The 24,397-nt window shown below is 43.4% G+C and overlaps 3 protein-coding genes across 5 annotated transcripts in view; 2 read left to right on the top strand and 1 right to left on the bottom strand.

Annotated features, from left to right (window-relative positions):
* The window catches only part of LOC112254558 (dual serine/threonine and tyrosine protein kinase), a 51,928-nt gene extending 42,090 nt beyond the window's left edge, over positions 1 to 9,838 (top strand). For both annotated transcript variants that reach the window (XM_024427251.2, XM_024427252.2), the window contains 10 exons: positions 2,689 to 2,927; positions 3,245 to 3,328; positions 3,479 to 3,655; positions 6,075 to 6,204; positions 6,452 to 6,608; positions 7,772 to 7,904; positions 8,014 to 8,127; positions 8,709 to 8,823; positions 8,913 to 9,047; positions 9,214 to 9,838. In XM_024427251.2, the coding sequence (XP_024283019.1) occupies positions 2,689 to 2,927; positions 3,245 to 3,328; positions 3,479 to 3,655; positions 6,075 to 6,204; positions 6,452 to 6,608; positions 7,772 to 7,904; positions 8,014 to 8,127; positions 8,709 to 8,823; positions 8,913 to 9,047; positions 9,214 to 9,401 (1,472 nt within the window). In that variant the 3' untranslated portion in view covers positions 9,402 to 9,838. The remainder of the gene's footprint in view (positions 1 to 2,688; positions 2,928 to 3,244; positions 3,329 to 3,478; positions 3,656 to 6,074; positions 6,205 to 6,451; positions 6,609 to 7,771; positions 7,905 to 8,013; positions 8,128 to 8,708; positions 8,824 to 8,912; positions 9,048 to 9,213) is intronic.
* Positions 9,839 to 9,962: 124 nt separating this feature from the next.
* On the top strand, positions 9,963 to 12,107 carry LOC112254560. The gene is made up of 6 exons (XM_024427253.2): positions 9,963 to 10,396; positions 10,528 to 10,654; positions 10,766 to 10,799; positions 10,894 to 11,054; positions 11,198 to 11,264; positions 11,363 to 12,107. The coding sequence occupies exons 1-6, from the start codon at positions 10,350 to 10,352 to the stop codon at positions 11,620 to 11,622; spliced, it is 696 nt and encodes a 231-aa protein (XP_024283021.1). The 5' UTR covers positions 9,963 to 10,349; the 3' UTR covers positions 11,623 to 12,107.
* Positions 12,108 to 12,207: 100 nt separating this feature from the next.
* The window catches only part of LOC112254557 (cadherin EGF LAG seven-pass G-type receptor 2), a 79,401-nt gene continuing 67,211 nt past the window's right edge, over positions 12,208 to 24,397 (bottom strand). Inside the window, exons 16-34 of one of the 2 annotated variants that reach the window (XM_024427249.2) lie at positions 23,712 to 23,813; positions 23,480 to 23,574; positions 22,182 to 22,391; positions 21,776 to 21,959; positions 21,224 to 21,548; positions 19,517 to 19,684; positions 19,251 to 19,374; positions 18,826 to 19,026; positions 18,389 to 18,563; positions 18,156 to 18,268; positions 17,926 to 18,008; positions 17,537 to 17,663; positions 17,335 to 17,445; positions 16,984 to 17,114; positions 16,649 to 16,737; positions 16,329 to 16,493; positions 15,569 to 15,811; positions 15,214 to 15,436; positions 12,208 to 13,876 (exon numbers count right to left, since the gene is read on the bottom strand). In XM_024427249.2, coding sequence (XP_024283017.1) covers positions 13,822 to 13,876; positions 15,214 to 15,436; positions 15,569 to 15,811; positions 16,329 to 16,493; positions 16,649 to 16,737; positions 16,984 to 17,114; positions 17,335 to 17,445; positions 17,537 to 17,663; positions 17,926 to 18,008; positions 18,156 to 18,268; positions 18,389 to 18,563; positions 18,826 to 19,026; positions 19,251 to 19,374; positions 19,517 to 19,684; positions 21,224 to 21,548; positions 21,776 to 21,959; positions 22,182 to 22,391; positions 23,480 to 23,574; positions 23,712 to 23,813 — 2,924 coding nt within the window. In that variant the 3' untranslated portion in view covers positions 12,208 to 13,821. The remainder of the gene's footprint in view (positions 13,877 to 15,213; positions 15,437 to 15,568; positions 15,812 to 16,328; positions 16,494 to 16,648; positions 16,738 to 16,983; positions 17,115 to 17,334; positions 17,446 to 17,536; positions 17,664 to 17,925; positions 18,009 to 18,155; positions 18,269 to 18,388; positions 18,564 to 18,825; positions 19,027 to 19,250; positions 19,375 to 19,516; positions 19,685 to 21,223; positions 21,549 to 21,775; positions 21,960 to 22,181; positions 22,392 to 23,479; positions 23,575 to 23,711; positions 23,814 to 24,397) is intronic. The other variant, XM_024427250.2, reaches the window with a different exon arrangement.

Here is a 24,397-nt window from a genome sequence, read left to right as displayed (position 1 = left end):
ACCTTCACCACCCCTTAAATCCTTCCTCTTATTGCTTGGCACTTTGAAAACAGCCGTTTTCCATTGTTTCACTCTCCTCTTCAGCACCCCCTGCCCCCCTTTTCCCTGCTTTCCCACAACTACCCCCATAGCCACATTGCTCTCCTTTCCTATTTCTCCCACCACATCTGCCCACCTTCTCTCTTCTCAGTGGTGCTTCAGCTGCACCAGTGCTAGAGCTGCTACTGGGCTCTGCACACTTGTTCTCTGGACAATTACGCACCAAATGCCCTGCTCTTCCACACCCAAAGCATTTCATTGATTCAGTAGAAGCTTAGAACACATAATCAATCTTGAAACTGAACGCTAAATTCAGTTCGTCAGTATCCTTCTTTAAAATCATGTGCACTTGTCTCCTATGAGATACGACATGTTTCAGCAAAGGGGATTTGCATCCAAAAATAACCTTTTTTTATTGTAGAAACCAGTTGTCCATGAGGAGAACTCTCGCTCCAACACTTTATCTCTAACAAAAAGGGACACCTTAGAAAGTATAACGTTCTTCGCCGGATTTAAAATACCGACGTCTGTGTCTCCCGTAACAACTCTCAGCTATCGTATTCACCTTTTCAATGGAATCTAAGACTATTACTACAGCGCTATTTATCCTTGAGGCTGGTTTGATGATGTCATACCCAATGATAGCGCCCACTGCTAAAATACATTCTTCCACCAAACAACCTGTCGGCAGCGGGAATCTTCACCTCATGCCGCCGACTAAGTTTTTCAAACTCTACGTATGGCCATTTCAACCAACCCCTCCTGCTGGTTGTGCCCTCGAGAGAAACAACCTCAACGATCCCACCACCCCTATATATATATATATATATATATATATACATACACACACACACACACACACACACACACACAGTATATCACAAAAGTGAGTACACCCCTCACACGTTTGTAAATATTTGAGTATATCTTTTCATGTGACAACACTGAAGAAATGACACTTTGCTACAATGTAAAGTAGTGAGTGTACAGCTTGTATACCAGTGTAAATATGCTGTCCCCTCAAAATAACTCAACACACAGCCATTAATGTCTAAACCGCTGACAACAAAAGTGAGTACACCCCTAAGTGAAAATGTGCAAATTGGGCCCAAAGTGTCAATATTTTGTGTGGCCACCATTATTTTCCAGCACTGCCTTAACCCTCTTGGGCATGGAGTTCACCAGAGCTTCACAGGTTGCCACTGGAGTCCTCTTCCACTCCTCCATGACGACATCACAGAGCTGGTGGATGTTAGAGACCTTGCACTCCTCTACCTTCCGTTTGAGGATGCCCCACAGATGCTCAATAGGGTTTAGGTCTGGAGACATGCTTGGCCAGTCCATCACCTTTACCCTCAGCTTCTTTAGCAAGGCAGTGGTCGTCTTGGAGGTGTGTTTGGTGTTGTTATCATGTTGGAATACTGCCCTGAGGCCCAGTCTCTGAAGGGAGGGGATCATGCTCTGCTTCAGTATGTCACAGTACATGTTGGCATTCATGGTTCCCTCAATGAACTGTAGCTCCCCAGTGCCGGCAGCACTCATGCAGCCCCAGACCATGACACTCCCACATGCAGCCCCAGACCATGACACTCCCACCACTATGTTTAACTGTAGGCAAGACACACTTGTCTTTGTACTCCTCACCTGGTTGCTGCTACACACGCTTGACACCATCTGAACCAAATAAGTTTATCTTGGTCTCTTCAGACCACAGGACATGGTTCCATGTCCTTAGTCTGCTTGTCTTCAGCAAACTGCTTGCGGGCTTTCTTGTGCATCATCTTTAGAAGAGGCTTCCTTCTGGGACGACAGCCATGCAGACCAATTTGATGCAGTGTACGGCGTATGGTCTGAGCACTGACAGGCTGACCCCCCCCACCCCTTCGACCTCTGCAGCAATGCTGGCAGCACTCAAACGTCTATTTCCCAAAGACAACCTCTGGATATGACGCTGAGCACGTGCACTCAACTTCTTTGGTCGACCATGGCGAGGCCTGTTCTGAGTGGAACCTGTCCAGTTAAACCGCTGTATGGTCTTGGCCACCGTGCTGCTGCTCAGTTTCAGGGTCTTGGCAATCTTCTTATAGCCAAGTCCATCTTTATGTAGAGCAACAATTCTTTTTTCAGATCCTCAGAGAGTTCTTTGTCATGAGGTACCATGTTGAACTTCCCGTGACCAGTCAGTATGAGGGAGTGTGAGAGTGATGACACCAAATTTAACACACCTGCTCCCCATTCACACCTGAGACCTTGTAACACTAACAAGTCACATGACACCGGGGAGGGAAAATGGCTAATTGGGCCTAATTTGGACATTTTCACTTAGGGGTGTACTCACTTTTGTTGCCAGCAGTTTAGACATTAACGGCTGTGTGTTATTTTGAGGGGACAGCAAATTTACACTGTTATACAAGCTGTACACTCACTACTTTACATTGTAGCAAAGTGTCATTTCTTCAGTGTTCACACATTTCTCTTGACAGTTTACAAAATACCATTTAGCCTACTTGTAAAATGTCGAAACTAGCCATGCAATCAACATAACCACACTATAACGCCATAGCATGAATTCAGTCACAGCATGAGGTTTGCATGCTAGTGGCCTGTAACCAACCTACATTATCTTTCTCTCTCTCTCTGAACTCACAGATGTCATAGTGGCGACCAACGGAGAGCCTGTTACCTCAAAGGACATCAAGTCTTGCATCCACCAGATCCAGGAGCTGATAGTTGTGAGGTTGAACCAGGCGGTGGCCAACAAGCTGATCAGCTCTGTGGATTACCTGAGGGAGAGCTTTGTAGGAACCCTGGAGCGCTGTCTAAACAGCCTGGAGAAGTCCAACATGGAGTCATCTGTCCACAATGTCACCTCCAACCACCTCAAACAGGTGTGTGATTGTACAGTATGATTGTACAGTATACTCGTCCATAATTTATATACTGTATGACAACCATGTCAAATGAAGCTTGTTTTGTTCAGAAATGCCTTTTCTATTTCTCTGTACTACATTATGTTGACCATATCATTGATAAGATGTCCAAATACCATCAGATGTTTGAGATTAATTCAATAGACTGATTCCTCAAAAGACAATGAAAAAGACAGGATAAAAGACAATTGCCTTTTTTCCTACAAGACAGTTGGTCTAAGTTAAATGATAACATCTTGTTCTGTTCTCTCCATCTCACTTCCTGTCCTGGTCAGATCCTTAACGCTGCCTATCACGTGGAGGTGACCTTCCATTCAGGATCATCTGTTACGAGACTCGTCTGGGAGCAGATCAAACAGGTAACCATTCCCAGTCGAGCATCAGGAATCTACTTCAATTGTAGGGCTTTGCAATAACAACACATTGATTTGAACCTTGATTTATTTCTTGTGTATTCTCTCTCTCTGTCTCTCTCTCCTCTCCTTCTCTTTCTCTCTTCCCCTATGTAGATCATTCAGAGGATAACGTTTGTGAACCCTCCTGGCATCACTACAGAGTGGAAGAGGAAGGTGGCCCAGGATGCCATAGAGAGCTTGAGTGCTGCCAAGCTGGCTAAGAGTATCTGTTCCCAGTTCAGAACACGCCTCAACAGCTCCCACGATGCCTTCGCTGGCTCCCTGCGACAGGTACACCGCACTCCAAACCCGGCTTCAGCTAATCTTTTTTTATCAAACAAGAAACTTTTTTTATGCACCTTCACACTCTCCATAAGGTGCCCTCTTCTCTATTGCACACTTCATCCAATCAGGTTTGGTCTTGGCTACTTTTTTCTTTCCCAGCGGGAAAAACGGTTTGAAATGACCTTATCAATGACCTTCTTTCAACCAGTCTCTGTCTGTAATAATGATATACAGTACCAGTCAAAAGTTTGGACACACCTACTCATTCCAGTTTTTTTTTTTTTAACTATTTTTTTATATTGTAGAATAATAGTGAAGACATCAACACTTTGAATTATGTAGTAACCAAAAGAGTGTTAAACAAATCTAAATATATTTGATATATAGCCACCCTTTGCCTTGATGACAGCTTTGCATTCTCTCAACTAGATTCATTAGGTAGTCACCTAGAATGCATTTAATTTAACAGGTGTGCCTTGTTTAAAGTACATTTGTGGAATTTCTTTCCTTAATGCATTTGTACCAGTCAGTTGTGTTGTGACAAGGTAATTGTGGTTTACAGAAGAGAGCCCTATTTGGTAAAAGACCAAGTCCATATTATGGTAAGAAAAGCTCAAATAAGCACATAGAAACGACAGACATGAAGACACTTTAAGACATGAAGGTCAGTCAATCCGGAACATTTCAAGAACTGTTTCTTCAAGTGCAGTCACAAAAACCACCAAGCGCTATGATGAAACTGGCTCTCATGAGGACAGCCACAGGAATGGAAGACCCAGAGTTATTTCTGCTGTAGAGGATAAGTTCATTAGAGTTAACTGCACCTCAGATTGCAGCCCAAATAAATGCTTCACAGAGTTCAAATAACAGACACATCTCAACTTCGACTGTTCAGAGGAGACTGCGTGAATCAGGCCTTCATGGTCAAATTGCTGCAAAGAAACCACTATTAAAGGATACCAATAATAAGAAGAGACTTGCTTGGGCCAAGAAACACAAGCAATGGACATTAGACCGGTGGAAATATGTCCTTTGGTCTGATGAGTCCAAATTTGAGATTTTTGGTTCCAACCGCCGTGTCTTTGTGAGACGCAGCATAGGTGATTGGGTGATCTCCGCTTGTGTGGTTCCCACCGTGAAGCATGGAGGAGGAGGTGTGATGGTGTGGGGGTGCTTTGCTGGTGACACTGTTGGTGATTTATTTAGAATTCAAGGCACACTTAACCAGCATGGCTACCACAGAATTTTGCAGCGATACACCATCCCATCTGGTTTGTGCTTAGTGGGACTATCATTTGTTTTTCAACAGGACAATGACCCAACACACCTCCAGGCTGTGCAAGGGCTATTTGACCAAGAAGGAGAGTGATGGAGTGCTGCATCAGATGACCAGGCCTCCACAATTACCCGACCTCCACCCAATTGAGATGGTTTGGGATGAGTTGGATCGCGGAGTGAAGGAAAAGCAGCCAACAAGTGCTCAGCATATGTGGGAACTCCTTCAAGACTGTTGGAAAAGCATTCCAGGTGATTACCTCATGAAGCTCGTTGAGAGAATGCCAAGCGTGTGCAAAGCTGTCAAGGCAAAGGGTGGCTTTGAAGAATCTAAAATATATTTTGATTTGTTTCTGTTTTTTGGTTACAGAAACAAATGATGTGTTATTTCATAGTTTTGATGTCTTCACTATTATTCTACAATTTAGAAAATAGTAAAATAAAGAAAAACCCTTGGATGATTAGGTTTGTCCAAACCTTTGATTGGTACTGTAATTTCAACCAGTTTTGCCAGGTTCTCTCTTCACGGTAGCTCTTGGGACTTAAAAACCTGGCAATGTCTCACTTAATTTTTTTTAATTTCACTTATTTTTAACTAGGTAGGCCTGTTGAGAACAGCTTCTCATTTATAACTGTGACCTGGCAAAGATAAAGCAAAGCAGTGCAACAACAGAGTTACACATGGGATAAACAAATGTAAACACATTATAAAAATCTGTATACAGTGTGTGCAAATGAACTTCAGCAACTCTCCAGTAACAGATTTTGTGTTGTAAACAAGTCAGATTTTCTGCTTGACCTTGTTTGACCTTTGATCTCAATGGTCAAATGTATGTGATGGTTCTTCCCACATGACTGACAATGTGATTCCCATCATTGATAAAGACCCTCGTTAAGTATCACAGTGGTTTCAACAAAATCCAGTTTGAACTAGGATGCCATATTACAGATTAAAACACTATATGTGGAAAACATGGATTATTTGGCCTGTGTTTGACAGAATTATTTATGATTTATCTGATTTCTAGTCCTAGATAATTTTTCTGTTTGCAGTTTTGTACTCTTATGATGATCTTATGGGTTTACAAGTATCTGGAGTGTCGTTAACATTTGTTGGCTTCATTTCAACCAATGACGTATGTGTGTGTAGCTGGAGGAAGGCCACACGGGGCGGTTGGAGCGTACTGAGGACCTGTGGCTGCGTGTGAGGAAGGACCACGCCCCGCGGCTGGCCCGCCTGTCTCTGGAGAGCCGCTCCCTCCGAGACGTGCTACTGCATGGTGAGACACACACATACTAGCTGCTCTATCCACTGGGCTTTGAGCTCTGGCACTGACAGTAATCACTCTGCCTGGGTTCCATGCTCTCACATGCTAAAAAGGCCCAGAACCTATACCAGTCACAGTACAATAACACACATCTGTATTTCTGACTGACAAACTTTTTCATGAAGTTGACCAGTAGTTTACTTTGATGTCACTGTTGGTTGTATGAAAATGTATTGACATGTTCCTCTCTTCCTGGCAGGCAAGCCCAAACTTGGGCCAGAGCTGGGGCGGGGTCAGTATGGAGTGGTCTATCTGTGTGACAGCTGGGGGGGACGCTATCCCTGCGCTCTGAAGTCAGTTGTACCACCTGATGACAAGCACTGGAACGACCTGGCCCTGGAGTTTCACTACACCAGGTGAGCAGGCCCAGCCTGTGGACCTCAACCATTGCTGAATGGACTATCATTTCAATAAAGCATGCCTTTAATAAGCTGAGATTTAAGATAGTAAATAGGACGTCAACTGGGTGAACTTGTTTTGCATTATCAAAATTGATCCATAGTCAAGTGAAAAAGAATCATCCAATAATAAAGAATGGTGAGACTCATTTGTCATCAATGAAACTATTGTTATTGGTGGTGACAGCTCTTTGTATAATGCATGTACTGGTAAAACCAACACCCTCTAGGATAAGGAAACATATTCTGCTCTCCAGGACACATGTTTTTCTCTAGGGCAATGAATTGGCATCTGGTGCTGTGTTTAGTGTACATCTCAGCATGTTAATTTCATATAACTGCAGCCTTTCACTGTGTAATTTCACGGATCATCTGCTCTAACAGCTTACTAATGCAGTTCATAGAGAAGTAACCACTCGTGTCTGTGGGCAGATGCTTGTGTTGGAACTGTGATGCCTATGCCCCCTTGTGACTGATAGAAGAATTTCATACACCATGGAAGAAAAGTGATGGTACTGTATTTGCGGGCCAGGCTCCACAAGGGAGGCATAGCCCCCTCAGTTGAAACTTGTGTGTCCTCAGTTTTAGTTTTATGCTGGTTGATCACGTTGTGCTATATCACGTGTTGCTGTACTCATGGGCTCCATGATTTTTCAAGCGGGCCTATTTGTTTGGCAAGACTGCTGTGATTTAACTTCATGGCTGCTTCTCACTGTAGTAGTTGTCAGTATTCTAAGCCTGCATGAATGACTAGGTTATTTTGTTAAGACCGCTGTGTGTATGGCTGCATTCACATAGGGGAATTACCCTATTTATCCTGTAGCCTATATTCATTACCAAAACAACCTCACTTTAGTGTGTAGGGCGCTGTCCATTGTGCTGATACAGTGCCGCGGAGATGGGTTGTATCTGTAGCCTGTCACTTCAAAAGCACTCAATCAATGGCCTCGGAGTCTCTGCATTTCAACTTTATCTTTATTCTGGTATAGCGTGATATAAGCAGAATTCAATATAATATATATTCCAATGCAACCCCCGTCCCCGCCATTTCTACTAACACAGAGGGTAGGACGTATATAAAAATGTAGGACCTTTGTTTTCCTCCCTTCTCTATTGCTCAGGTCCCTCCCTAAACACGAGCGCCTGGTGGACCTGCACGGCTCGGTGATTGACCATACGTATGGCGGCGGCTCCAGCATTGCTGTGCTGCTCATCATGGAGAGGCTTCACAGAGATCTCTACACAGGCCTGAAGGTAGTCCCATATCTATCATTTACCCTAATATAGTTCATCTAGCACTTATGATGACATAAGTGATTTGGCACACTGAGGCCTACCTCCCCATCTCCTCACTCTCTATCAGGCTGGTTTATCACTAAAGGAAAGACTCCAGATCGCTCTGGACGTGGTGGAAGGCATTCGCTTCCTGCATGGCCAGGGGCTTCTGCACAGAGACATCAAACTAAAGAATGTGCTGGTGAGTGAGGGTTAAAGGTCATCTCAAATCATGCTAAATGTGTAACACTAGCGTTGATCACTACATTATCCATTCATCAAATCAGTTCTAATGTTGAGCTGATTCAGCTGTGGGCATCATGGCTCAGGGGAAATGCTCCACCGCACACCTCATTATTTCCATCATATTCCACCTGTGTTTCTTGCTTGGTTGTGTAAGAATAGCCCAGCCCTGCCTACACAGTATGATGGTTGGCTCATATATCACTGTTTTGCTGTGTCCTCTGACTGACTTAACTATGTGTGAAAATAAGGGGCAATGTTTAATGAGACATACTATGTTTGCATTTTCATGAAATGGAGGTCACAGGCTACAACACATAGCTGTATTGTTCTGGGGCATTGGATGCTCTGAGTACTGACCTTTTTGGAATTTAGTTTTGAGTTGACAATTGGGGGATAAAATCACTTTCTTTGTATTGAAGACTCAAGGGTATGCTTTTTTGACTGTGTATTCCCTGAGAAACCAATATTTATGGTCCTGAAGTTTCACGTCTTGCCAAAAGTGTTCCTCATCTGTGCTGTCATCTGTCCCTCCCTCAGCTGGACAAACAGAACCGGGCCAAGATCACAGACCTGGGCTTCTGTAAGCCAGAGGCCATGATGTCCGGCAGCATTGTAGGAACCCCCATCCACATGGCCCCTGAGCTCTTCACAGGTCAGCTATCCTGCTACTCGGTCACACTGCTGCATCATCTCTTATTCTAGACTCTTTGGTTAAACCCCAAGTCTTACCTCTTTCTTCAGGAAAGTATGATAATTCTGTGGATGTCTATGCCTTTGGAATCCTGTTCTGGTACCTCTGCACTGGCTCCGTCAAACTCCCAGAGTCCTTTGAGAAATGCTCCAGCAAGGACCAGTTGTGGAATAATGTTAAAAAAGGTGATGTGCAAACCCACAGCTAAAATACTAATTCTTGTTTTAACATTTGTCTTTTATCCAGGATTTACAGTGTGTCTATTTGTGGATGAGATGTGGTATGTGTGTCTGTTAGCTGAATTGGACTAGAGAGCTGCCCGGGCCTCATTTGTGCCCATGTTGTTTGCAGGCGCGCGACCCGAACGGTTGGCCAACTTTGATGAGGAATGCTGGCAGCTGATGGAGGCCTGCTGGAATGGAGACCCTTCCCAGAGGCCACTGCTCGGCATCGTAGAACCCAGCCTGCAAAGCATCATGGTACGGCTTTGCAATTGTGGCTCAGATCAGAAGAGCAGCAGCCTGGAGGACTCAAACTGAAACTCAGAGAGGACCACAGACTGTTGCAAAGGATTATGGTCAAAAAAAATTACTTTTTGTTGTATTTATGGAAAAAGGACAGTGTGTTTCTGGAAGGCCAATAATAAATATTGTCAAAGACAGTTGTCCTCTTCCTTTACAGGAGTTATATATACAGTATTTAAGCTGACACTTGACAAATGTGTTTGTGCCGTGTGTATTTGCATAGTATACAAACTCTAGCAGACACTATGCTTCCGACTTAGCTGGCATGCTAATTGCTGATTGAACATAGGATTGTTACTAGATAAAACATTTGAAATATAGTTAAAAAAAAAAAGAAAACGCAGTATTATATATACAAATATTAATTTTAGACTGTATTAACTGGTTGTCAGAGTATTCATGCATCTATGAAATTCATTTAAAATTTTAAATAAAATGATTTTGACAAATAATCAATTGTTTCCCTTCACTCTTAAATAGGGTTGTTTTCAGCATCTTCACAGCACCAGTCCTCAAGCCTTAGAGGATACTGCTATTTCCCTGATAAGAAACCAATCTTTATCATTTAGATGCCAGCAGGGTAACGACCCACATTAATACAGAAGATGGAAGTGATGCTATCTATACGCCTGTTGCACATGTGACAAACTAAAATGTAATGACATGAATCAACACCTGGAAGAAATTTAGGATGGTAAGAATAATTGAATATTAAGATTCTGGAACTGAGGTATTCTGAGAGTTCTGAAACGTGTCATAACTGACAACAGCATTTTTCAAGTGCTTTTGAACTGCAACAAGACTATCCTGGCCATTGTGTACCAAGTAGGTAAGAAGCGACAGCATTTTTTAACCTATAATACGTAGTGTACACTATGAATAATTGTATTGGCATTGATTGTATTGGCATTTTAAGTTACTGAAGACTTCTACATTATACTTCTGTGATCCAGAGGTTTGGGGATGGAGAAGATTGAGACTGCTCACACTGCACAGCAGCCCACCTTGGAGTACGTATAGTCCATAGAAATACAATGGTGTAGTCTCACCTAGTTCATGATATGGTCACTACTATAGTGAATATAGTCTCATACAATTGGAATACCAAAGCATGAGGTAAATGCTTGCACTCTGGTCTCAGTGACTCACAGAGCGAGGAGGAGGAGGAGGATGATGATGGCTTTGTTGGGGGGACTGGCGTGCAGTCAGACAAGGGACAGAGTGGCGCGGAGTCAGAGGGTGTGGATGAAGAGGATGACGATGAAGAGGTAACTTTGTTAGAAAGGACATCGTAATGTTTGGTCCAATCCAGACAACTGTACATTTGATATCAGGGATGTCATCACATACAGTTTAGGTATGTGTCCCTCTTTCATTAGGCAGGACCTGCAGCCCAACCCAAGGAGAAGGGTAGTGAGTATTATCACCAGTAACATTTCTCCCCCACTATTCTGAAGTACACTGATAAAGCACCAATGATGTAAGTAACCATTGTTGTGCGCCACAGAGGAGGATTCCGTTGCCCGGATGCTTTCTATCTGGGGCACCACCAAGTATATCAGCAAGTGGAAGATGGCCCATCGGAGAGGCTACCACATCAACTGCCTGACCGATGACCCCGAACGCAAGGCCATGATCATGCAGCATGAGCTGGACTGCAAAACCAGTGTAAGAGACCCAAACCTTATTCCTTCACCTCAGCTCAATGGTAGAAAGGGTAATGCTGGTCGTGAGAGTTGCTGATGACATTAATTGTGCATATCTTAATGTCCATGACCCTGAAAGCTGAATCATGCAACTCTCCTCTTCAGATTCCCCTCCCTATGGTGTGTATGATTGAGAAGGAGACCCTGCAGATTCTACAAAATATTGAGAATGGTAATCCCTGGTCAAAGTGTCCCTACACTTCAATTTATCTGAGCATATGAACTCTAAAAAGTCCTCTCCATCTCCTTACTTTCTCTGTGTTACTGTAGACTACAAGTACAAATTGGGCACCAGCCACCATCTGACAAAAGAGCTCCATGAGCGTATTGAGAGCCTGAAGTGCCAGGTATCCTCCAAGGTTAGGCACAGTGAGCCGGCCCCAGAGGGAGGAGTGCTGGCGACCCTGGTGGGGTGGGGCAGGGCACTGTCTGCTATGCTGGGTTGGCGCAGTGGAGCCTCAGCTACTGAAGATGGGAATGCTCTACCCTGCAAGGAGTGTCCCCTTGAAACAGACGACACAAAAGAATAAAGACTTGAATTTCAACGACTAATCTGCGATTCTTCTTGAAGTTACAAGCATTTTGCTACACCGGCATGTGACCAATACATTTTTATTTGATTTTTAGTTGTGTTTCGGTAGCAGTTCAGCACCAGAGGGCTCTAATGACTGGACTGTACTAAAGCTCAGCATTCTACTACAAACTGCTTGGCCTACATGCGTTATGTAATATTTTTAATAGACTAAGGAGGCCATTTCCCCTGAAGGAATAAAAAACAATACCACTGTATTAAAAGCATGTCTGTTTTACTCATTGCATTTTGGAAAATTCCTTTAGAAAGCCATTTATCTTAGAAAAATACAAGTCATATCTACCCTGGATCACTAAAGCTTTGACATCAGTAACCTACTACAGGTCTTGGTTTTAAGCAGTTGATTGCTTGGAGCTCCAATTATGAACTGTTCGTACCAACCAGATAAGGAGTATGAGAGTAGCATATCTAGAGCTCTTCACAGTTGAGTCTCAACAAAGTGATTAATTAGGATCCCGATAATGTGGTAATGAAAATGAGAGAACTCTTTTGTAGGCCTGATATTCAATAACCCTTCAGCAAATGTTTTACTAAGTTTCACCTTGTATTTACCATAGTGTTGTAAAAAAACAAAAAGAGAAACATTTTCAAATAACAATTGGCAATGCAGAAATTCCCTTGACTTGGCACATATTGTTGAGGTATTGTATCATGGCGAATGCTCTCAGATGTCCGTTCATTTCATTTTAGGGAGCACCAGTGCAAACACAATCCTCTCAGGAACTGTAGTGTTATTAAATCTTCCAATAAAACATGATTCTGATGAAGGCTGTGTTGGTGCTTGTGGAGTAATGTTAAATTAATGATAAGACACATAAAAAACAAGTAATATGCAAGAGAAATAACAGGTTCTTTCCTACACATCAATAAATTGCCTGAACTGCTTTTCAATAGTTGGAATGTAGTGGTGTACGGTATATTTGAGCACTGACTGAGGTGTGTACAGTTTATGTAGTATGATTCAATATGTTGCATGAAGTATTAGTGTATGTCATTTTACAGACAACTCTGTACAGTAAAATTGGAATACATTTCAAAGAGTATTACAGTAAGTATTTGACAAAACAATGGGTCCTTCATATCTGATCTATAAAATACAAAGTCATTTAGTCACTGATTCAAATGAAGGCAAATATCCCTTGGACAAAAACGGTAGCAACTTCAATGTTCATACAAATATTTGCTCCCAACACTTTACAAAAGTCCTTGTTATACAAATTCTTGACACGCGCACTCTTTTCCTCCAATGATGATGTAATAAAACAAAGGCGAAGTGGAGAAAGGCAGGCGTTCTCCCTCTGGGTGACAGCTGTCCGGTCACTGTTGCCTTGATTAAACATCCGTCAATAGTGAGAGAAACTGTTTACAGAGCGCGTCCAATACGGGGCATTGCAATACTGAGTGACCCAATGGCCTCACTGTCCACAACCCAGTTCTCCAGCCACACTTCCAACAGGAGTCCCTTTCCTCCAGTGCCTGAACTCAGCTGGGTGGAGCTGTCCCTGTCTCCTGTTCAGTCTGGGGACATGTTGGACTGACTGCTCAGGCTGGCAGCTTCCTGAGACTGGAGTGGAGAAGAGTGAGTCCTCTCTACACTGCAGCAAAACTCAAACTGGCCCCAGCCCTCAGTAGAACAATTAAATCCTCAAACAAAACAACTGTACAGGCGACCCTTTCTGAAATGACAAATTAGATAAGGAATTTCCCTGAACTTTTCAAATCTGACAGCTAAATGACACAACCAAAGGAGGACTTCATTTTTCCGTATCTCCGGAGTTTGAAACATAAAACGAAACATCTGCTCCAGTTGACTACCAGAACATCTGGTCAGGCAGTGTAAATTATTTTAAAAAGTACATCGCTTCAAGTATGTAAACAAACAATGATATATATATATTTTTTAAAGAGGGAGACTCATTCCATCAGTGCTGTCAAGCCTGGGCCAGTGCAGAGACTCCTGAGGTTTGGCTCTGTCTCGTGCTCTCTCGCACACACACGCACCCTCTTAAAAAATGAGGGGGAAGAGAGAGGGTACTCCATGGATCTCCAGTTGAGGACAGTCCAACGCTCTGTGTCTCCTCACACATCAGCTCCTGTCACTCAGAGAAAAGTGTGCGTGGCGATGAGGGGCTGGGCTCTATGACCTGCAAAGACACACCCCTCTGTCAGCCTGCTCATATGTGTTACGGCGGCTGCTGGGAAAACAGGGCGATGGGAGGGGGGTGGTGTCGGTGACAAACAACACAACACAGGGAAAATAGAAGGAACAGGAAAAAAATGAATGAATTATTCACACACACACACACACACACACACACGGGATTCTTATTTTGGTTGTAAGGGGTGAAGGATGGCTGTAAGGGCTGAATGATCCATCGACATGAAGACAGTGATCCTGATTTCAAATGAGGATCAAGTGCTTCAGTGAATAAAATGAAAGAATAAGAATCTATGGTTTTTGGAGCGAGAGAGAGGACAGAGAAGGGTGGTTCGTAAGCTACAAGACTCAGCATTGTAGACACTCTTCATAATAAAATGATATTGCCTAACTATTTTTTTGACCTATAAATGAATAATATGTACCTATTGATTCTTGAAGAATAGAACTTAGAAATGCCTCAGGAGCTTAGTGTAACTGTCAGACCCCATCATATCAGCTTGTTTCATTCCAATGTTTGTAAACAAATGAAATGTTTTCAAACACTATATAGCATTAAAACATAGTTAAAACTATACTTTTGATATCATGGATGGTCAGTCCTTGCATCCATAGCTCTGTCTATGAATTTACATTTCTCTAGCCCCATCCCTCAGCTCTGTAACAAAATAGGCGCTGGGAGTACGCCTTGTTATTGTTTCAACTGCTGATTCCCGCTTTAAAGCCGCTTGTATAATGGTAGCAATCAAAGCTAAAAAAAAGTGTTCATATATAATCTAACTTGTTGAAATCAGCTTTTACTAAGTCCCTCTGTTTATGGAACAGTATTTTGTTCCCAATAATCAAATCAAATTTTATTTGTCACATACACATGGTTAGCAGATGTTAATGCGAGTGTAACGAAATGCTTGCAATAGAATAAAATCACCTGATCACGGAAGTTGCTTGACATTATTGGTGTCTGAGCTCATTGATGAGAATGTGACGGTGCTGTATGTTTTGGACTGTTGACAAGCCAGCATGCTAACATCACCAGTACATAAAGGAGGACAGAGGACTACACACAATGGTGATGGGGGGGGGGGTGCTCAAGATACATTCAGTGGGACATCAATTCTCACACATCAACCTGGCAGACTGATCAACAGAAAATGTAACATACTGTATAAAACAACATTTAAATACATAAGTACTGAGAAATCTCTTAACTTCCATCTAAAGCTGTTGCTTTGATTCTATGACATTGTGTTGTACTGTACATGTTGCTGTGTTTGTGATCTGCTCTGGGTTGAGTTCAGACAGAGCGGTGTATTCTGCGTATTATGCTTGAACCTGCTTTGTGTTTGGTGCTCTGTGTTGGATGACACTCACTCTGATCCTGACGAGTCACCGTCTACTGTTCCCGCCTTGATGCTCATGCCGACACCATTCAGCTGATCTGGTAGACTGGGTTTTGCCCGGCCCCCTCGGCTCTCACTGGAGGAGGAGCCCTGAGAGGAGGCGTGGCCCGGAGCATTCTTTGACAGCTCGTTATGGATGCGGTTGATACCATTTCTCTCTGCGATGGGGGAGAGCTGCTTCTTCTTTAGGATTCCTGAATTTGAAGACATATCCTCTCAAACAATTCCAAAGTTCTGGAAAGCCCACCCCTACAGATATATACAGTTGAACTAACAACATGTGGAGTAATGTTGCAGCTGTGTGGATGTTTAGTTTTGTTGCTAACCTTTCTGTGGGTGTGCATTGAGGTTGGGCAGACTGGGAAGTAGCAGCATCAAGTTATCCTTCCCATAGCTACCTGCCTTGTCCCCTGGCCTTTCGCTTGGCATGCCTCGGGTGTCCCGAGTCTGGCCCAGCTCAGTGTTGGCCAGAGACTCTGTCTTCAGCCTGTCTGCTCCCCCGAGGCCCTCACTGTTGCTGGCTGTCGTCATATACTCCACTGGCCAGTACAGCTTACTCAGGTTGTTATCTGGGGAACAATTTTAAGACTACATCTTAAATGCTTGATGCATTAAATGATGGTGTAAGCTATGGTCAAATTCATAACATTCATGTATTGCTCAGAGGTGGATTTATTTACACCTGGACAATTGTATACGGTGTAGGTGTAGTCTATTGAAGGTCTGGTCAGTGTGTGCTGTTTGGGTGTGGTGAACTGTTAAAAGTGTGGGAGCAGTATTATCAAGAAGGTCTGAGGTCACACAGTGGATGGGGCTGTGGTGACAAACCGGGCGCGTTCCTCTGCCAAAGCGTTGCTGACGCATTCCAAATCTTACAACGCCTAGATAGGTATTTTACAAATCAGCTAACCACATCATACATTATAGCAACCTGGTGCCCAACAGCAACCATTGGTTGATGCATGCAACGTCTGAGCAGGGGAACACAACCACCATGTTGGTGTGGTCTACTGAGAGTGAGGCATTGAAGGTATGAGGTCGTATAGAGTGTGGATGACTGGGTTGATTATAGGTGTGAGGTCATACCGTGAGGGTGTGGTCTCTTGGACACGTTGGAGGCCATGCTTTCCCAGCATTCCTCTGGTGGGTAGGGCTCTTCCTCCTCCTCACTGTCAGAGGAGTGTGTGGAGGCGTATGAGCCGCTCTGGTCGTCCTCCAGAGACAGATCACTGTCAGAGTCCGAGTTGGGATCTGTTGTTGCACACACACGTTAAGATGATGACCAATGAGAATTGCACAGATATATATTTTGTATACATATATTAACCATATGAAATAACCCTCTGTTTGCCTCTCTGCTAAAGGTAGTCACAGTGATCCTAATGACATTAGAATGGGAGACCTACTATCTAAATGCTCTTTAGTTTCATGGAAGAGTGAGCCGTGTTCATTCAGAGCGATGTGTGCTTGGCTGTTATTCAGGCCACCATCATCCCTGAAAAACACAACAGGACTTGTAACAGGACATAAACGTACAAACACAAAGCCCTCATCTCCTCAATCAAAGTTACTATGTGTATCTGAAAGGGCTGTTCTACTTGTATTACTGTACATAATAGACCATCATAAAATATACATTTTCAATTCATTTGTAAAGTAAACTTTTTTCTAATACACAATGATGCAGGAGGCCCTGGACAGTGTCCATGGGGTCTGTTATGTCCCTCTGGGCTTGCCGTACCTAAGGACAAAAGGGACGTAGCTCTGCTGGCTCTTGCCACTCTGCAGGGTGCCGTTCAGAGACACACTGGAGTCTCCAAACGGCAGGTGGTACAGTCTGCCATCCATGTAGCTGGTGGTACAGTTATATGACTGGAGGAGGAGGAGAGGGACATGGTATAAGTTAATAGGCAGTAAGTCATCACACCAAATTCTGTTTTATTTGTTTGATGCTTTAGTTCATTGTCCTTGGTAACACAAGGCCAAACCTAAAGGTATGATATGGAGGCCTACAGCTGTACATAGCTGTACTAGTTCCTGTTCTACTAAGGCCTTGGATGACTGGTGTCCCTGTATAGTGGGAGAGACTCACAGAGGGCTTGGACTTGATCATGTGATCTGGGCGCTTGCGGCTGCAGCAGTAGCGCATGGCGTTCCTGGCCTCCTTGTTGAAGACGATGCGGAAGAAGAAGATGAAGGGACCCTGGGTGGACAGACCAAAGGAAGAGGAGGTCAAAGAAACCAATGGAGCAAGTTACCGATTCCTGGTATAAGTCAGAGAAGAAAGTGTTTACCTGGAGACAGTTGAATCCAGCAAACAAGTAGTGGAAGATGATCATGTCACTGTTGACTGAGAGTACAGCTAACAGACATGTTACAGTGACCAGGAGGAGAACCCCACACGCAGTCCTCAGCCCAGAGCTACACACACACACACACACACACACACACACACACACACACACACACACACACACACGTTAAATGAGGACACCACAAAGGTTACATTGGGATAAGTGCATTTTCAGAGTTTAGTGAATTGGCAGCTTCACTCTCAACTCTCTCCGTTGTCCCTAAAGTGCGGTAGTCATGTTTCCTCGGGGTACAACAGCATGCCTGTGTTAATGACAGAATGAGTGTAGTTTCCCTATTGTTTTTATTCAGGCAGCGGCAGGACACTCACACAGGGGGCTCTTTCTTCTCAAATCTGTGGTGTCTAATGGAGCAGGATGCTCTGGAGGCCAGGATGTACAGGAAGATGTTCATCTGGAAAACACAAACAATGTATTAATGCACCATCATTTACATAATAAGCTACTAATATTGAACGCAAGCTACACAAAGATTACACACCAACCACCATATCATATGAGTGTAATATAATACACTGTATTAGAGGTGGAGTGTACTCACAAACACCACCATGGCGATGGGCCCTGCCAAGCTCCAGATCAGAGTGTCGTACATGGACAGCCAGCAGAAGTCTGGGTTCCCATAACCCTCTGGGTCCAGTCCGACCGCCAGGCCTGGACAACACAACAAACAAACAAACCACTAGTAACTACCAGTAACTATAAAATAACTACAGTCTAACTGGATATATGATAAGTTGGCATTGTGTGTCTGTGTGTGTGTATTATTCAGACCTGTGATAAAGGCCGGCACGCCCCAGCCGATCATGTAGTAAAAGCGCATGGGTCCGTAGTTGATGTCTCGTATTTCGCTCAGCATGCGGTAGACGTGCAGGCCCTCCAGGAAGAGCCAGGAGAAGGTGCACAGGTAGAAGAAATGCAGCAAGATGGCAATGATTGTGCACATGAACTAAACACACACACAGACACACACAGACAGAGAGAGAGAGCATATAATACTGGATATGACAGGCCTCAAAATGGGCTGAATGCTTTGCTTATTTTTTCCTTAGATTTTAATCAGATCCATATGTCAGTCACCTATTCCAAATACAAATGAGAGGAAAGGTAGGATACTGAAAGTGAAGTGCTGAACGGAGGTAGAGAGGGACACGAGGTCAAATACAGTATTAAAAAGGTAGATAGAGAATAACTTTGTTCCAGTAGTTTACCGGGTTGTCTGGCAGGTTAATGCCCAGGATGAAGATGAGTTCGGAGATGAAGAGGGCAGTGGCTCCATTGTTGATGATACTGGTCTTGTTGCAGTGCATGGCCCGCAGGCAGAGGAGGAAGAGGGTGGTGAGAAAGAGGAAGACCAGGGTCACACCCACCGTGCTCCACGTCACCAGCTTCACGGGCAGGATCTCACCGTTCTGAAAAGATAAGAAGGGGAAGTTTAAATAGAGCTTTTTCTGGTCATTATAGTGAACAAGACCACTTTTGGGTGTGGCCTGTGGTGCATTGAGGTATCTATATGAAGTTTACAATGTGAAGTCTATATGGAGTAGTTTTGTAGTGTTGTATGCAATGTTAGGTCTGAAAGTATGAGGGGAATGTTGTGTGGTGTTTTTGTGATACATCGTGTAGCCCCTCTCACCTCTCTCCTGGAGACATCCATGAGGACAGCGAAGCTCGTCATGTGGTAACACTGGCAGCTGATGTGAGTGTTGTTCCTGAACACCATCTCACAGCCTTTAGCTGACCAGCCTCCGTTCCCCGCTCTGACAAACACAATAAACAGTCAAACAATGCAATGGTGGATTCATTGGTTTCAACCTAATCCTTTATAGAGCCTTTCTAAAAACCTTTGTTTCTACAGCTCAAAGTTCAAATAGCTAATGTGTGTGTGTGTGTGCAACTCACAGTATGGAGTGGTTCCAGAAGACACAGATGGGTTTGGAGCGGTCCTCAGCGGTGACCATGCGGAACTGCACAGTGATTGGTTTGTCCAGGGTGTGCTGCAGAAGCTCCTCGTTGTCATGGACCGTGATGCTGACCACAGGGGTGTTGATGACAGGACGCTTGGGCACCCTAGTGGACGTCACACAAAACAATCATTAAATAATACTTTAGCATAGAAGACAGCAACCTATACTTTACCATCTTCTCTTCCTCCCTTAACCCCTACACACACACACACACACACACACACACACACACACACACAGTTGAAGTCGGAAGTATACATACATTTAAACTCAGTTTTTCACAATTCCTGACATTTAATCCTCGTAAAGTACGTCCTGTCCTTGCAGAAACAGCTCCTCAGCTCCTGTTTGAATCATTACACTCAAAGATTCATAACCATCACATACTGGCGTTTAGCTCAGCTCGTTGGCTATCTACCCAGCTAGATTTCAAGAAGATCAGTGGTCATTGGGCAGAAATACAGTCAATCAACGAAGCTTCGCTAAAATGATTGGTGCGCAATGAAGTCATTGCTCGTTGTCTTCAAATCAGTTCACTTCGGTCAATACTCCCCGCAAAAAAACAAAACAATCAAGTTTGGCTGTGTTGCAAACATCCAGAGGAATGCACTGAAACCCACCATGACTAGATAACGATTGTTTACCATGTGTAATTACGTCGAATGCTCCGTAAAAAGTTGATAGAGATGGAATTCACGGCACAAACGGTTTACCAAATGTTTCGATTTAGGCTATAAAAATGGATTTTATCAAAGAAAACCGCACTTCATTTGATCAATGGGACCCTCACGAAGAGAAATAAGAGCAAGATATCAGAATGTAAGTCATAATTTTACCTTCAGATGTGAATGTGTAAAAACTGTTATGGCGGGAAATTATTTTTTGTTGTTGATCGCTCTTCTCAAACAAAAGCATGGTATTTGTTCTCTGTAATAGCTTTTTAAATCGGAAAACGTAGTTTGATTACCAAGATCCTAATCTTTTGAAGGATGTAAGACACTTGCATTTTCAAGAATGTTTAATGTTACGGCGTTGTATTTTTAGTTGTCACTCTGAGATTCCCCTGATGTTGATCCCTGTACGGGGATCGCAGCCATAAGAGGTTTATAACCTGGGCAGTACTGTTTGTATACGTACTACTGTTTGTACAGATGAGCGTGGTACCTTCAGGCGTTTGGAAATTGCTCCCAAGGATCAACCAGACTTGTGGAGGTCTTGGCTGAGGCACTGAGTTTGAGGGTAGGCCTTGAAATACATCCACAGGTACACCTCCAATTGACTCTAATTATGTCAAGTAGCCTATCAGAAGCTTCTAAAGCCATGATATCATTTTCTGGAATTTTCCAAGCTGTTTAAAGGCACGGGCAACTTAGTGTATGTAAACTTCTGACCCACTGGAATTGTGATACAGTGAAATATAAGTGAAATAATCTGTCTGTAAACAATTGTTGGAAAAATGACTTGTGTCATGCACAAAGTAGATGTCCTCACCGACTTGCAAAAACTATAGTTTGTTAACAAGAAATTTGTGGAGTAGCTGAAAAACAAGTTTTAATGACTCCAACCTGAGTGTATGTAAATTTCCGACTTCAACTGTATGTATGTTAATATGGAATCAGATCTCAGTCTCTCTTGGTCTCACCTCAGACTCCTCTTATCAGGGTCGTAGCTCTCAGGCAGAAGTGAGGCCAGGCTGTGGAAGATGATCACACTAGCGATGGCTTCCTGCTCGGGGTCGTCAGGACCTCTATGGCGCCTCTTCCTGTTGGATGTGTGGTTCCTCAGGAAGGGTTCTGGGAAGGTGTCCAGGTGGCGGTGGCCCTTGGTCTCCAAGGGTGGCTCAAAGACGGAGTCGGGGAGGGTGACGGCCGTCTCCTGGTCCTGAGGCCTCAGTCCTCTCAGAGACTGGTAGCGAGGGAGCTTGGCTCCGGGAAAGTTCATCTTCTGGAGGCGATCTATTGAGATGACTGTGGAAAGAACATGCAACACAGGAAGGGTAGGTTAGACAAACCACAACAAAGAGATAACTGTTTAGACGTTCAGTTTATCCTTCAACGCTCATGGAAGAATAATGAACACATATATTCCAGCTGATAAACATACTACAATATGCTGTGCATATCTCTAACTTATTTTGCATTAAGCGATCACTCCCATATTTCTACAATGGCATACCACAGAAGACTACCCTCACCTATGTGTGGAGTGACGATGGTGAAGGGGCTGAGGTAGGTCTTCCTCATGTTCTGTGCCAGGGTGTTGGCGTACTGCTCAAACTGGCGCAGCAGGGCCGCCGTGCCCCCCTCTGTCTGCTGGATCAGCTCCCAGTGTGGCCGTGTGCCCGGGGACAGGATGGCACTGCCCACCTGCACCAGGTTCTGATAGAGGGAGTAAGGCAGGGGGTCAGAGAGACAGACTGGCATAGGGTGGTGTTGGGCAAATGTCTACAGAGTTGATCTGAGATTTATGTTGTACTGTGTCATGTGGTATTACGCTGTGCATTCAACTGTTGTGCGCTGCCATGTGTTGCCCTATCCTGTGCTGCATGGTGGTGTGTTACACTGTGCAGCATTGTGCTGTGTTGTGTATTATTGTGTTACCTCAGTGAATAGGACGTCCTGTGTAGCGGTCAGGCTGAAGCCCTGCTGGTGGCTCTCGTACTTCAGAAGGCTCTGGGTGAGGCGGTAGGCCACCTTTACGTCACTACCGTAGTACTCCACCGTGTGTAGCGTGGCGTTGGCCAACATGGCTGCAGTCTGCTGGACACGCCCAGAGTCCAGGAGAGACATGTTACGGGCCAACTTCTCCGACTGGACCGGGGAAGGGAGAACATTCTTAAAGCACCATTTTACACTTTTGAAGGATGGATGGATGATTGATTGATTGATTGATGGATGGATGGATGCATGGATATATATATATATATATATATATATATATATATATATATATATATATATATATATATATATATATATATATATATATATATATATATACATACATACATACATACATACATACACACGGTTGAAGTCGGAAGTTTACATACACCTTAGCCAAATACATTTAAACTCAGTTTTTCACAATTCCTGACATTTAATCCTTTCCCATAATATGTTGGGTGAATTTTGGCCCATTTCTCCTGACAGAGGTGGTGTAACGGAGTCAGGTTTGTAGGAGTTCTTCGGCTTGCAAGCCTCCCCCTTTTTCCTCCAAACATAACAATGGTCAATTTGGCCAAATAGTTATATTTTTGTTTCATCAAACCAGAGGGCATTTCTCCAAAAGTACGATCTTTGTCCCCATGTGCAGTTGCAAACCGTAGTCTGGCTTTTTTATGGCGGTTTTGGAACAGTGGCTTCTTCCTTGCTGAGCGGCCTTTCAGGTTATGTCGATATAGGACTTGTTTTACTGTGGATATAGATACGTTTGTACCCATTTCCTCCAGCATTTTCACAAGGTCCTTTGCTGTTGTTCTGGGATTGTGTTTATACTTGCGTACTATTGTTTGTACAGATGAACGTGGTACCTTCAGGCGTTTGGAAATTGCTCCCAAAGATGAACCAGACTTGTGGAGGTCTACAATTTGTGGAGGTCTTGGCTGATTTCTTTAGATTTTCACATGATGTCAAGCAAAGAGGCACGGAGTTTGAAGGTAGGCCTTGAAATACATCCACAGGTACACCTCCAATTGACTCAAATTATGTCAATTAGCCTATCAGAAGCTTCTAAAGCCATGACATCATTTTCTGGAATTTTACAAGTAAAATAAAAAGGCACCAACTCTACTATATTATAGCAATAAAATCAGTTCATCACTCAACTTAATAGCATATGTCACTGAAGTGAATTGATCCATATAAATGTGAGCTAGCTGTAGAGGAGCTGTACACACCAGGGCTTTGAGTTTGGTGAAGGTGACAGAGGTACAGTTGAAGAGGTTGGGGGGCAGCCATCCCTTGTGTTCATCACAGTGGCGGATAGCTGTGCCTGAGAGAGAAAGAGAGAAGGAGGGAATGTGCATGAGGCAGACCTAAAGAGAGTTTCAACCATTCCATTATAGAAATGGTAATTATTATATATGCTATATAGTATACTGTATTAGCTAAGCCACAGAGTCATCGTACCAATAGATCCCTTGGGACAGGAGACGGCTGTAGGGAGACCAAACTTTGTCCTAGGCCACCAGATCCCAGCCTCTATCGCCTGGGGACAACTGTCATAGATCACTGAGATAGAAAGAGAGAGGGAGGTAGAAATAGAGAGGGAGAGAAAGAGGGAGAGAAGGAAAGCCGATTCAATTAATTGTCCAGGTGTAATTGTATGCATGACAGAATTATTAAAGCTGCAATATGTAACTTTTTAGGCTACCCGACCAAATTCACATAGAAATGTGAGTTATAGATCTGTCATTCTCATTGAAAGCAAGTTTGTTTGTGCACTATTTCTATGCTTCCTGTTCTGAAGTTTAGTTTTCGTGTCTTTTACTTTCAGTTTTGTTTCACCATATTAAAACAGCTGAAAATAATATATTTTTGGTTATTGAAAAGATATTTCACAGCAGTTTAGACAGTACAATGATTTTCTATACTTGTTTTGTCACATAACTGAAATTAGGCAAACTATTAGAATTTCAGCAACCAGGAAATGGCAGAGCGATTTATGCACATTGCACCTTTAATGTTCACTTGGCACAAAAAAAACTTTTAACCATTAATTTACTAAATTAGTGAACTAAATGAATCATTCTGGGCTACAGATACATTTCAACCATGATGCAGTTTTCTGAAGCATGTGATGTATGGTAATGCTG

The sequence above is a fragment of the Oncorhynchus tshawytscha genome, linkage group LG07 (genome assembly GCF_018296145.1).
Source record: "Oncorhynchus tshawytscha isolate Ot180627B linkage group LG07, Otsh_v2.0, whole genome shotgun sequence".
NCBI classification, from domain to species: Eukaryota; Metazoa; Chordata; class Actinopteri; order Salmoniformes; family Salmonidae; genus Oncorhynchus; species Oncorhynchus tshawytscha.
Note: the sequence above shows the minus strand (reverse complement) of the source record. Positions and strands in the feature narration are given on the sequence as shown.